The sequence below is a fragment of the Mytilus galloprovincialis genome, chromosome 9 (assembly GCF_965363235.1).
Source record: "Mytilus galloprovincialis chromosome 9, xbMytGall1.hap1.1, whole genome shotgun sequence".
Lineage (NCBI taxonomy): Eukaryota > Metazoa > Mollusca > Bivalvia > Mytilida > Mytilidae > Mytilus > Mytilus galloprovincialis.
Window position 1 is genome coordinate 90,909,475 of NC_134846.1, and position 15,579 is coordinate 90,925,053.

Sequence of the window (15,579 nt, forward strand, 5' to 3'; positions counted from 1 at the left end):
AATCGTTTAAGACTGCTAAGATCCCCTACCTCTCTAATACTAGATTTAGACAAACACAATCGTTTAAGACTGCTAAGATCCCCTACCTCTCTAATACTAGATTTAGACAAACACAATCGTTTAAGACTGCTAAGATCCCCTACCTCTCTAATACTAGATTTAGACAAACACAATCTTTTAAGACTGCTAAGATCCCCTACCTCTCTAATACTAGATTTAGACAAACACAATCTTTTTAGACTGCTAAGATCCCCTACCTCTCTAATACTAGATTTAGACAAACACAATCGTTTAAGACTGCTAAGATCCCCTACCTCTCTAATACTAGATTTAGACAAACACAATCGTTTCAGACTGCTAAGATCCCCTACCTCTCTAATAATAGATTTAGACAAACACAATTGTTTCAGACTGCTAAGATCCCCTACCTCTCTAATACTAGATTTAGACAAACACAATTGTTTCAGACTGCTAAGATCCCCTACCTCTTTGATGCTAGACTTAGACAAACACAATCTTTTCAGTCTGCTAAGATCCCCTAACTCTCTAATACTAGATTTAGACAAACACAATCGTTTTAGACTGCTAAGATCCCCTACCTCTCTAATACTAGATTTAGACAAACACAATCGTTTAAGACTGCTAAGATCCCCTACCTCTCTGATGCTAGATTTAGACAAACACAATCTTTTAAGACTGCTAAGATCCCCTACCTCTCTAATACTAGATTTAGACAAACACAATCGTTTAAGACTGCTAAGATCCCCTACCTCTCTAATACTAGATTTAGACAAACACAATCGTTTTAGACTGCTAAGATCCCCTACCTCTCTAATACTAGATTTAGACAAACACAATCGTTTAAGACTGCTAAGATCCCCTACCTCTCTGATGCTAGATTTAGACAAACACAATTGTTTCAGACTGCTCAGATCCCCTACCTCTCTGATGCTAGACTTAGACAAACACAATCGTTTTAGACTGCTAAGATCCCCTACCTCTCTAATACTAGATTTACACAAACACAATCGTTTAAGACTGCTAAGATCCCCTACCTCTCTAATACTAGATTTAGACAAACACAATCATTTCAGACTGCTCAGATCCCCTACCTCTCTGATGCTAGACTTAGACAAACACAATCGTTTTAGACTGCTAAGATCCCCTACCTCTCTAATACTAGATTTAGACAAACACAATCGTTTTAGACTGCTAAGATCCCCTACCTCTCTAATACTAGATTTAGACAAACACAATCGTTTTAGACTGCTAAGATCCCCTACCTCTCTAATACTAGATTTAGACAAACACAATCGTTTTAGACTGCTAAGATCCCCTACCTCTCTAATACTAGATTTAGACAAACACAATCATTTTAGACTGCTAAGATCCCCTACCTCTCTAATGCTAGACTTAGACAAACACAATTGTTTCAGACTGCTAAGATCCCCTACCTCTCTGATACTAGATTTAGACAAACACAATCGTTTCAGACTGCTAAGATCCCCTACCTCTCTGATGCTAGACTTAGACAAACACAATCTTTTCAGACTGCTAAGATCCCCTACCTCTCTGATACTAGATTTAGACAAACACAATTGTTTCAGACTGCTAAGATCCCCTACCTCTCTAATACTAGATTTAGACAAACACAATTGTTTCAGACTGCTAAGATCCCCTACCTCTCTAATACTAGATTTAGACAAACACAATCGTTTTAGACTGCTAAGATCCCCTACCTCTCTAATACTAGATTTAGACAAACACAATCGTTTAAGACTGCTAAGATCCCCTACCTCTCTAATACTAGATTTAGACAAACACAATTGTTTCAGACTGCTAAGATCCCCTACCTCTCTAATACTAGATTTAGACAAACACAATCGTTTCAGACTGCTAAGATCCCCTACCTCTCTGATGCTAAACTTAGACAAACACAATCGTTTCAGACTGCTCAGATCCCCTACCTTTCTGATGCTAGATTTAGACAAACACAATCGTTTCAGACTGCTAAGATCCCCTACCTCTCTGATGCTAGATTTAGACAAACACAATTGTTTCAGACTGCTAAGATCCCCTACCTCTCTAATACTAGATTTAGACAAACACAATTGTTTCAGACTGCTAAGATCCCCTACCTCTCTAATACAAGATTTAGACAAACACAATCGTTTCAGACTGCTAAGATCCCCTACCTCTCTAAGACTAGATTTAGACAAACACAATTGTTTCAGACTGCTAAGATCCCCTACCTCTCTGATGCTAGACTTAAACAAACACAATCGTTTCAGACTGCTCAGATCCCCTACCTCTCTGATGCTAGACTTAGACAAACACAATCGTTTCAGACTGCTAAGATCCCCTACCTCTCTGATGCTAAACTTAGACAAACACAATCTTTTCAGACTGCTAAGATCCCCTACCTCTCTGATGCTAGACTAAGACAAACACAATCGTTTCAGACTGCTCAGATCCCCTACCTCTCTGATGCTAGACTTAGACAAACACAATCGTTTCAGACTGCTAAGATCCCCTACCTCTCTGATGCTAGACTTAGACAAACACAATGGTTTTAGACTGCTTAGATCCCCTACCTCTCTAATACTAGACTTAGACAAACACAATCGTTTCAGACTGCTAAGATCCCCTACCTCTCTGATGCTAGACTTAGACAAACACAATCGTTTTAGACTGCTTAGATCCCCTACCTCTCTGATGCTAGACTTAGACAAACACAATCGTTTCAGACTGCTAAGATCCCCTACCTCTCTGATGCTAGACTTAGACAAACACAATCGTTTTAGACTGCTTAGATCCCCTACCTCTCTGATGCTAGACTTAGACAAACACAATCGTTTCAGACTGCTAAGATCCCCTACCTTTCTGATGCTAGACTTAGACAAACACAATCGTTTTAGACTGCTAAGATCCCCTACCTCTCTGATGCTAGACTTAGACAAACACAATTGTTTTAGACTGCTAAGATCCCCTACCTTTCTGATGCTAGACTTAGACAAACACAATCGTTTCAGACTGCTAAGATCCCCTACCTCTCTGATGCTAGACTTAGACAAACACAATCTTTTTAGACTGCTAAGATCCCCTACCTCTCTGATGCTAGACTTAGACAAACACAATCGTTTTAGACTGCTAAGATCCCCTACCTTTCTGATGCTAGACTTAGACAAACACAATCGTTTCAGACTGCTAAGATCCCCTACCTCTCTGATGCTAGACTTAGACAAACACAATCTTTTTAGACTGCTAAGATCCCCTACCTCTCTGATGCTAGACTTAGACAAACACAATCGTTTCAGACTGCTAAGATCCCCTACCTCTCTGATGCTAGACTTAGACAAACACAATCTTTTTAGACTGCTAAGATCCCCTACCTTTCTGATGCTAGACTTAGACAAACACAATCGTTTCAGACTGCTAAGATCACCTACCTCTCTGATGCTAGACTTAGACAAACACAATCTTTTTAGACTGCTAAGATCCCCTACCTCTCTAATACTAGATTTAGACAAACACAATCTTTTCAGACTGCTAAGATCCCCTACCTCTCTGATGCTAGACTTTGACAAACACAATCGTTTTAGACTGCTAAGATCCCCTACCTCTCTTATACTAGATTTAGACAAACACAATTGTTTCAGACTGCTAAGATCACCTACCTCTCTGATGCTAGACTTAGACAAACACAATCTTTTTAGACTGCTAAGATCCCCTACCTCTCTGATGCTAGACTTAGACAAACACAATCTTTTCAGACTGCTAAGATCCCCTACCTCTCTGATGCTAGACTTTGACAAACACAATCTTTTTAGACTGCTAAGATTCCCTACCTCTCTGATGCTAGACTTAGACAAACACAATCATTTCAGACTGCTAAGATCCCCTACCTCTCTGATGCTAGACTTAGACAAACACAATCTTTTTAGATTGCTAAGATCCCCTACCTCTCTGATGTTAGACTTAGACAAACACAATCTTTTGAGACTGCTAAGATCCCCTACCTCTCTGATGCTAGACTTAGACAAACACAATCATTTCAGACTGCTAAGATCCCCTACCTCTCTGATGCTAAACTTAGACAAACACAATCTTTTTAGACTGCTAAGATCCCCTACCTCTCTGATGCTAGACTTAGACAAACACAATCGTTTCCGACTGCTAAGATCCCCTACCTCTCTGATGCTAGACTTAGACAAACACAATTGTTTCAGACTGCTAAGATCCCCTACCTCTTTGATGCTAGACTTAGACAAACACAATCGTTTCAGACTGCTAAGATCCCCTACCTCTCTGATGCTACACTTAGACAAACACAATCTTTTCAGACTGCTAAGATCCCCTACCTCTCTAATACTAGATTTAGACAAACACAATCGTTTAAGACTGCTAAGATCCCCTAGATCCATTGGTAGTTCTGTCAGGTCTTTACTCAATCCCTACCTCTCTAATACTAGATTTAGACAAACACAATCGTTTTAGACTGCTAAGATCCCCTAGATCCATTGGTAGTTCTGTTAGGTGTTTATTGTAACTCAGATCCAAACTGGTCAGATTGGGAAATAATAATCTCTTGGTCTTCTCATCCTTAGCTATTGTCAGAGATTTCATCTAGAAAATAAAAATAACATAAAGTATATCTGTATTTAATATAGAATTTCTGTAAATACCATTATATGCAGTATATCTGTATTTTATATAGAATTTCTGTAAATACCATTATATACAGTATATCTGTATTTAATATAGAATTTCTGTAAATACCATTATATACAGTATATCTGTATTTGATATAGAATTTCTGTAAATACCATTATATACAGTATATCTGTATTTGATATAGAATTTCTGTAAATACCATTATATGCAGCGGAAGTCATTACAATATTGTGCATTACTATCCTAAAGGTAAATAAGGTCTTCTTTTTTTATACATAAATAAGGCCGTTAGTTTTCTTGTTTGAATTGTTTTACATTGTCAATTCGAGGCCTTTTATAGCTTACTATGTGGTATGGGCTTTGCTCATTGTTAAAGGATGTACGGTGACCTATAGTTGTTAATTTATGTGTCATTTTGGTCTCTTGTGAAGAGTTGTCTCATTTGCAATCATACCACATCTTCTTTTTTACATATACTAACTGTCACTCAACCAAAATTTCTGAGCAAGTAGCTCAAAATCCCTATCTCATTACAATAGGTCAATTACTCAATAAGGGCTTAAATTTCCTGAGGCAATACCTTTAAATTACTAGCAGAATTTTGAACACATATAAAGCTTAACTTTGGACTACTCCCCGATATCCTGAACCATTAAATAAATCTATAAATAAAACTACACATAGACAGAGATTCTTGTTATATGACTGATTAATTGAATTGATAAAAGTCAACTTCATATACAGACTGTTTTCAAAATTAGAGGGGAGAATGTTATGTTCACTGCTTGGAAACCTGGTAGATCTCTGGTGCCTTATAGCATTTGATTATTACAAAAGATTTTCCTTTATAAGATATTATACACTGTAAATAGTTTCAATTCAAAATATTAAGTGACATTTCTATTTTTAAAAGTTGGTGATTAATCCTTCTTTTATCTAAAGTTTAATTAAATTGTATACAGTTTAAACAGCAAATTAATTTTCATTACAAAGAGACAAAAGCAGAGACAGAATTTACAATTTTAAGATAGCTGACACATCAGGTCTATATATAGATTCTACTACTGTATTGAGAGTGATAAGATATTTATAAACTTGAGACAGGTAAATTTTTCGATTTAAAAGGTGAGGTAAATATTTGATTGTCGAGAGTGGACAAATATTGTATACACAACATTTGGTGGTGGATTCTGTTTCTAAAATGATTTTTAACTATATACAGACAAATTCAATTCTTCCTTTCAAATAATTTGCAAAAAGATGTATTTTTTCTATGTGATGTCACCAGCCATGATTGTTTTATACAAGACGTAACAAAAAGACATTTGAGGAAAGCAAGAAAATTTGACGTAATCATTGAATTTTGACCAAAGAAAAACTGAGATCAAAGAAAACACACTTTGGTTAAATAAAAATATTAACACAAGATCAGGCAAAGGATAAATTCTGTAAAAATTAGAGATATATATATCTCATAAAAAAACTTACACTATTAGTTGAGCTATTTTTCCTGAATGATTTCTCTGTTGTTAACGATAAATCTTCCAAGCCTGTCTTGGTGACTATGACAGATTTCAGTTGATCATTATAACTCAGATTCAATGTGTCCAGCTGTTCCAGTATAGTGTGCATCTGATGCTGACAACCAGTCATTGAATGGTGAGAAAATGAGGCGAATGATCTGGTAGTGGGACTACCCCTCGATGATGGTCGTGACCTACAATTATACATCATACAATATTAATTCTTTAACAAAAATGCATAGACATAGACAATACGATAGTTATGAATTTCTAGTAGACAAAGAAGTATAAAACATAGAAAGTGACATTGATAGTTCTACTTAAGAATTAAAACTTGTAAAAATACCATGTTGTCTTCTCATAAAAAAGTGCAAACATGAACACTTTCACTTATAAATAAAGAGTATAATCCTTTCAAGATTGTTAGGAAGAACTTAAAACTAGGACAAAATTTATATTACACCTCGCAATGGATGATATAACAAAATTTGTTAAAAAATTCCACTTTTTTTCCAAAAAGTAACATAAGCATTTTCTGGCAGACTGACAAATGATACTTCAAGGATAAAGAATTAATGATATTAATGTATACCAACCCTTGTGAGACTTTAGAACTATAACATGTTACATAATCCTTGCTGTAGAACTGGAACTGTGTTGTATCTTGAATTCTATTACTACTCAGGTCTAACGTCTTCAGATGCTGGGGGTAGCTACTGATCATTCCCACACCCGATATCCAATTATGGGCCAGATTAAGATTTTCCAGGAATGGGGCCACACATGCTAGCCATGACGGAATGTCAGTAAGTTCATTGTGAGAGAGATTCAAATCCTGTAGTCCGGAGTTTTGTCGATCAGCTTTATTTATCATGTCAAATTCTGTCTCCAGGACATTCAGCCATGTAGACCAGACAGTGGAATGCTTTACTTCACTTTCTTGTATGTATGTTCCCGTGTCCACACTTGGCATAGATTGAAGTGTGGAAAGTTTTCGTGGTTTTGAACAAGATTTTCCCTGATTTGGGGGTGGTAACATTACTATCTTATTATCAGCCAGGTTTAATACAATTAATGATTGCATGACCCATACTTCAGGAGATATTTCTCTGAGATAATTGTTAGCCAGAGACAGAACTTTTAACTTCTCAAACTTGAAGATATAATGTGGAAGTTCATCTATGTGATTATGATCCAATCGTAATTCTTGTAAAAAGTCACATTCAGTCTTCACATCCACTCCAAAAGTACTGATCCTATTTCTAGAAACATCTAGGACATGAAGGGATGGCAGACGTAATAAATTGTCGGGAAAGAGTATCCCAAGGTTATTACCAGACACATCAATCTTAGTGATGGCGTAGAGGGCAAACCTACTATTAAATGTCTCCATTGATGGGTTGTGATGGTAACCAATGTATTTCAGATCTTCATCTTCAATAGCAGAAACGTGCTCTAAATCCTGCCATTTAATGTGTACGGCAAACGATGGAAATGTCTTTTTAAAGTTGATATTCATTGATGACACACTGTCGAAACTGTCCTGGTCACCTGACATCTTATCTAAGTACTCCTTTCTCATTCCTGATTTGTTGATCGGAAATTCATTATCCCTGGTTGTACGATACTTCAGTAAGATAGACAGTAACTGAGGATTTTCATGTTTAGCATATTTAAATACTTTTTTATCGTGATCGGTGGCATTGTATTGGAGTAGTTTATCCATTATATAGCTATCCCCCAGCTGACAAGCTATCATGAGAGCCATTGTCTCTTTACCCTTATCTTTGACCACTGCACTGACATCAGCTTTGGCTTTCAATAGGATTTCTGTGATCTGACCAGACCCTTTTTTTATAGCGATATGTAAAGGCATCAATCCATTATTATTGACGGCATTTATCTTCACAGGACTATATAAACTGACCTGAGATGAACTTGGACTAACAGGCGTGGTTTTACGAACAGATACACGTGTCCTTCCCATCTTTCCCTTCCATTTTGGTTTAACATTAAAATCAACAAGATATCTAACAATTTCTACTTCTCCATTTTGACACGCCAAATGTAATACAGTCTGCCCTTCCATATCTATGGCGTTGATGTCTAAGGGGAGGTTATATGTACAATCCTCATCTTCAAACATTTTCATAATTTCTAGAGGGTATTTAAAGTCAAGAATAGTTTTCATGGAGTTAACTTGACCTGACTCAGCACAAATGTGGAGGAGAGATTTACCATTGGGTACTTGTATTCCTATAACATCTGGACAATGCTGTAATATAGAAATTAATATATATAAATGGAAAAGATTGAACATTGTTGGGTATATGAATTCCTATTACATCTGGACAATGCTGTAATAAAGAAATAAATATGTATAAATGGAAGAGATTGAACATTGTTGGGTACATGAATTCCTATTACATTTGGACAATGCTGTAATAAAGAAATAAATATATAAATCAAATTTTGTTTGGCCTGCTATGTAGTACATTTATTATTTAAACTATTACTATGATATGCTGCTATATAACCTAGTCCAGATGATTTTGTAAATTCAATGGGTTGTAAAAGTGTTGACAAAAGAGCACTTCCTTCTATTAAAAGATTGCTAAGAGAAACATTCAATATTTATAATTACTTTTTTTTACTAGGATAATGAAAACACGATGTTTGCACTGTTTGTATCACTCTGTTCAGCTTTTGATGAAATTGCATTCCTTGGCTTTGTGACGTCAAATACTTTTAACCAGCCTAAATAACTATGACCCAAACATATCAACAACATCATTATGAATTAACCCAAGTTGATAAATTTGACCCAAGGTTATCAAGTCATCTTCAAATTTGCTGGTGAAACAAAAAAAACACTTTAATTCTACCATGCAAAATACACAATTACAATCTGATAAATCAATTATCAGATTTTCATCATACAGTCGACTCTCATTATGTCGAAGTCAGCTGGACCAGAGAAATATTTCGAGATATACGTAGTTCAACTCAAACGTACACCGGACAATCTAAGGGACACAAATCTTGCTTAGCTTGGTAAAGCTAAAATAAATCCGGATGAATATGGCAAGGGGATCGATATTTTAGTATCAGATCGATGTATTTGTATGTCACAATCTTTTATTATTATAATGACATTATTTTTACTTATTCAAATGTTTCAATTAAAAAAACATCCTATGGCTTTTCCAAGAAAATAATTTCCAATCAATAGTTTCGTTATTCAGGTCGGTTATAGCTGATTTAAGAAAATTTTGATTTCTATTCATTTTGTTTTATCTCACTCTTTCTTTTCAAAAGAAAATATAACAAGATTAAAGACGTAGTTTTTAGGTTATCATCAACGGAAGCCATAATCCTCACTTTAAACACACCCAAGCCCATTAGTGTAAATCACAAATTAATTGTTTTGTAAACATTTTAAATACTTTTTCATGAACATTAACAATGTATCATTAATTATTTATCAAAATTCTATAAAAGGTAATGTTAGGTAAACACTCATGGAAATAGCATGTCATAAATCAATACAGTGGTCAGTGACCGGAAATTTAATAACACGTGTATTGTCAGATTAACTATTCAATCCATTTAAATCTTGGGGGTCATGTTTTGACAAATGTGTATAAGTTCGTGATAAAAAATGAATTTTGAATGCTTTTGTTAACCTTGGGACTGTAAATTTACTTTGACTCAACCGAAATTTCGACTCATCCAATTTCGACTCATCAGGAGTCGAATTACATACTTTTGTATGGAATAAATTTCAGGACCATATGAAAACTTCGACTCATCCGAAATTTCGAGTCAACCGAGACCTATAGTTGTTAATTTCTGTGTCATTTGGTTTCTTGTAAGGAGTTGTCTCATTAGCAATCCATGGAAAAGAAGAAAACACTCAAAGTTCTCAATTTTATTCTAATGGAATTTTCATTACTCTAAGTTTTGTGATATCTTAATATCTTTTAAAATACAAAATTTGAAAGATAATTTCCAAAGACTCCCAGTTCTGTCTTCTACAACAACCTTCACAAATCAATTTTTTCTCTATAATTCTATAGTGTCTTTTGGAGTTCAAATAAGTTCACACAATCAAATCCATTCTGTATATATGTGTATGCTTACTTGTCTTTTTGATTGAGTAAAGCCATTTAAATTGATATCTCATAGTGTGTCTTTCTATGTTGTAATGTTACACTACTATTTCAGGTTAGGGTGAAGGTTGGTGCCTGGTAAACATTTAAACCTGCTGCATTTTTTTTAACCTATCCTTAGTCAGGAAACTATTGCTCAGTGGTTGCCGTTTGTTGACGTGGTTCATAAGTGTTTTTTTTATTTCTCGTTTTTTTATATAGATTAGACTGTTGGTTTCCTGTTTGAATTGTTTTACACAGGTCATTTCGTTGCCCTTTATAGCTTGATATTTGGCTTTGAGCCAAGGCTCTGTGTTGAAGGCTGTACTTTGACCTATAATTGTTTACTTTTTACACATTGTGACTTAGATAGAGAGTTGTCCCATTGGCACTAATACCACACTACCTTATTTCTATATAAACATGTATTTTGAAATATACCTGTTGAAAGAGTTTGATAATATCAGTACTTCCATCCTCACATGCTTTGTGTATAGCAGCGTAACCATTATCAGCTAACACCCGTGGATCTGCTTCATGGTCCAATAAAAACTCAACCATTTCTACATTTTTTTTCTCTGTAGCCCTGATAAAAAAATCAGTCATTTATTTTTATATCAGAGTAAGATTAAATTGTTCCCCCATTGACCTATAACAATTTTGACCTGTGACCTGCATATCTGAAGAAGGTTTGAATATATATATATATATATATATATATATATATATATATATACAAGAGCATTCCCTACAGCCAGGCCATACAAATAAAAAGGATTTGCTCCACCAACGATGTTGCCAAAAAACGACTACAAGAACTTCGCGGTCACCTAAAACATCGAGGCTACAAAAGGAAAGACATTGATAAAGGTTTTTCTCGTGCTAGCAACATCAGCCGAGATGAACTTTTACAATATAAAGTCAAAAAGGTCAACAGGAGGGTGCCTTTTGTGTTGACTTACAATCCAAAATTTGACAACTTGTCTCACCTTATCCGCGAAAGTTGGAAAGATATCGAAAAACATCCTAAACTATCCAAGATCTTTCCCGAGCCACCTGTACTGGCTTTCCGCAGGCCAAAAAGCCTTAAAGACTTGCTGGTGAGAGCTGAGTTATCCTCTCAAGCAGGCTCTTCGTCAGTGGGCTCTTGTAAGGGTTGTGGAAACAAACGATGTCTGACTTGCAAACAAATACTGGATACCCAGACTTTTAACAGTCACTCCACTGGTACAGAATACACCATATTTTGCAATGTTAATTGCAAGACTACAAATGTTGTGTATCTCCTACAGTGTAAATGTGGTAAACAGTATGTAGGCGAGTCAGAACAGCCGTTTCACAAACGAATGAACGGTCATCGTAGCGACTACCAATGCAAGCCAGACCTCCCTCTTAGTCGACATTTGAGATCCCCTGGCCACACTAAGGCAGATCTCAATCGACTGACCATTACTATCATTGACCACAACTCTGCTTGGTCTAGGGAGGATAGACTTACTCGGGAAAGATTTTGGATTAGAAAATTAACAACTTTGGCACCAAATGGGATAAATGAAAAGATGTAGTTCGATACCATGCAGTGCTTCACATCTGGGTTATATTACTTATTATTACAGTCTCCGTTTCTATTTCTTTACCTTACTCATCTCTAAAATAAATCTGTTGAATATAACAATTTAAATTGCTTAATTTTTTGAGGGATGTATAAGTACCAAGCCACGTCCAGCTATTTTACTTTAGTCAAAATTTGTTATTATATTTTAACCGCCGTTTGTTTTAAACATCGCAGACTCTAATGTAACTACACTACAGTTGTCAAATCTGAAATATTTAGAAATTTAGACCGTTCAGTGCTGTTTATTTGGAATTCTTATTGACGCAATCTTTCTTGTAACATCATAATATCGACACCGTTAAAGCTTTAAAATTGTGCTAGTTCACATCGCACATTATTATTTTTATTTAAAGCATATATGTGAACTCTCTGATGTAATTAGTCATATAACCTATGTCATATTCAACAAATTTTTAGAATGGTGCAAGCGTCTTAACTGATGTTCGGTTTGCCTTTTTTATTGTATAGATTTCAAGATTTGGTAAAAGTTTAATCTAAGAAGACTTAAAGATGATTCATTTGACATCAGAATCTGACTGACGAAGGATATCTGTTATCCGAAATATTTATAAATAATTACATTTATAGTTCCTTTTTATATCATTGGTGTTGTTATGAACACTTTTTAGGCGTTTATATAATTTATTTTATTGTGTACATGTATCGTTACTTGTAACGATCCAGCTCCCACGTGGGGAAAATCGTTGACTATTATTCAGACGTTTGATATATATATATACATATATATATGCGAAAGCAAATTTACAGATCTAACATTGTTGGGTTGATGTTTAGACGAGTTGTATATATATATATATTTTACAGATCTAACATTGTTTTTTTTTTTTTTTTTTTTTTTTTTTTTTTTTTTTTTTTTTTTTTTATTTTTTATTTATTTTTTCAATAGTCAGGATTTAACATCACCCTTACAGCACCACCTGACCAGGGTGTTACAGGGTTTCAAATATATAACAACAAAAGACTATTGTTTTATCAAGATTTACACAAACTAAAAAATAAATATTTTGAAAATCTTTTTTTTTCTCTCTCTCCTTCTTTCTCACTCTCTCTTTCTCTCTTTTTTCACAATCTCTTCATATAGAAATATCTATAGATTATTTTAAAATAGAAGAAAAAAAAAAAAGAAGGTTTACATGTGCTATGCATATATTACATGTTGTTTGCTCTGTTCCATAAATAGGTCAAAAAGATATATATATTGATATAAATTTGGTTGTAAGATTACCATTCAGGATAAATAATTAGCATAGATCTAACATTGTTGGGTTGATGTTTAGACGAGTTGTATATATATATATATATATATATATATATATATATATATATATATATATATATATATATATATATATATATCTAACATTGTTGGGTTGATGATCTGTAAATTTGCTTTCGCAAATTTTTTGGTTCTTCCCTCGCCGGGATTCGAACCCATGCTACTGTGATATCGTGACACCAAATCGCCTGCACTGCAGCCGTCCCGCTAGACCACATGACCACCTGGGCTCTCAAAAAAAGAGCTTTCGCTGGCCGTGTGTTACCTTTCTTCGTCAGTTTTAATCTAGCGGCGTACTACAGTACATGATATATAAGGCATGCGAAAGCTCTTTTTTTGAGAGCCCAGGTGGTCGTGTGGTCTAGCGGGACGGCTGCAGTGCAGGCGATTTGGTGTCACGATATCACAGTAGCATGGGTTCGAATCCCGGCGAGGGAAGAACCAAAAAAATTTGCGAAAGCAAATTTACAGATCTAACATTGTTGGGTTGATGTTTAGACGAGTTGTATATACATTATGTACACAGCCATGTATCACCATCATTGATGGCGATCCGATGGATACATCTGTTGTAGAGTTGTCACTGACTCAGACGTACATATATATAATACAACTCGTATATATATATATACAACCATCATTGCTGGTGATCCAATGGATAGAGTTGTCACAGGCTCAGACGTACTTATATCTATATTTATATATACACAATACAAACAATATTTTTAAAGTTCTCTTTTTGTCAGCTTTCTCTCAAATATCAAGTAAGTAGACCAGTTCCAGTACTTACATATATAACGGAGTTAGCCCCTTTTCCACAATCTGGTTTACATAGTCTTTTGATTGACTTTTATTTAACACAGTTCTCATGGTGGCTAATTCATCTTCTTGGCAAGCTTCCAGGAAATCTTGAAAAAAAAACAGATTAAAATATACTATAATATTTTTATTGTAAAGTCCAATGGATGCAAGGTTTTGACTGCTATTCATTATTCTGTTTTATTTCTCTCTTATTTCACTCCTCCAAAAAAATTTTTTCTTAACTATATATGGTTAAAGAAAACCCAGAGTATATGGTATAGCATTCACTACAAGATCACATGTAATATAACTTATCATATACTTAGCATTGATATGATAGCTTTTGCATATGTGTAATGAGCGGAAGTACACAAGCCATAATTTCCCACCCGGGCTGATAACCCATATCAGGTGCATCTCGTGCACAAAACCCATAATAGTGTCTCTCGTGCAAGTTACTTCCGGTGTTTCTGGTATCGGTTGTTTACTTTTCCATTGTGACGTCAGATGTTTTTTATGACGACGTCAAAATTTACGGGAACTTTTGTGGGGATACTAACAAATGCCATTGACAATTATGAATCATTTTATAGTACAACAAACATGGAGTAGTAATGATCGTAAAACTCTTCCAAATTTTCAATGTTTCAAAATGCCTCTATAGGAAATGTTACCATAAATATATAAGGAGTTAATGATGCTGTTGTTGGACAACTCTAGTATATTTGATTCATAATTTTAATTTTCTTCATAAAATGTTTGACTGTTTTAGTTATTGCATTAGTTTATTTGCCTTACATAAAACTATTGTCGGAAGTATATGATAAAGCGATTAATACATGGCCTTTTCCATATCAGCCTGGGTATCATCCTTCGACCCATATCAGCACCTCGACTCCGTCTCAGGCTGATATGGGGGTCTCGGGATGATACCCAGGCTGATATGGAAAAGGCCATGTATTAATCTCTATTTATCACATATTTGTTACGAATACGTTGGGTTTTGCATATGCAATAACCTCAAAATTGCCCGGGGCAAAAAAGACGATATTGATATTGTGCCCTGATTCCAAATGACGTCACGTCATTGCGTCCTTTAAAACGACACTTTTGTGATACAAAATTTAAAATTTTACCTGTTATGTTTTATTAAATTGTAATAGTTGAACTTTGTGTCTCTATTCTGCAGAACTTAGATATGTGATAAATAGATTATAACATGGCCTTTTCCATATTGGCCCTGGTATCATCCCTCGACCCATATCGGCCCTCGGCTAAAGCCTCAAGGCCGATATGGGAGTCTCGGGATGATACCAGGGCCAATATGGAAAAGGCCATGTTATAATCTATACATATTTAACATATCATACAATCAGACATAAAATTCACCAAACACAAGTAGATACTAACTGAGAAAGAACATATATAAGTAAAGGGGGCGGGAGTTAGTATTTATAGATTATTACATGGCATTTTCCATATGGCCCTGGTATCAGCCCTAGACTCCCATATCAAGCC

The 15,579-nt window shown here is 35.1% G+C and overlaps 1 protein-coding gene across 6 annotated transcripts in view; it reads right to left on the reverse strand.

Moving 5' to 3' along the window:
* The window catches only part of LOC143046340 (leucine-rich repeat serine/threonine-protein kinase 1-like), a 139,479-nt gene that overhangs the window by 27,164 nt on the left and 96,736 nt on the right, over positions 1-15,579 (reverse strand). For all 6 annotated transcript variants that reach the window (XM_076219459.1, XM_076219461.1, XM_076219462.1 and 3 more), the window contains 5 exons: positions 14,051-14,168; positions 10,790-10,934; positions 6,794-8,472; positions 6,163-6,391; positions 4,459-4,626 (listed from right to left, as the gene is read on the reverse strand). In XM_076219459.1, coding sequence (XP_076075574.1) covers positions 4,459-4,626; positions 6,163-6,391; positions 6,794-8,472; positions 10,790-10,934; positions 14,051-14,168 — 2,339 coding nt within the window. The remainder of the gene's footprint in view (positions 1-4,458; positions 4,627-6,162; positions 6,392-6,793; positions 8,473-10,789; positions 10,935-14,050; positions 14,169-15,579) is intronic.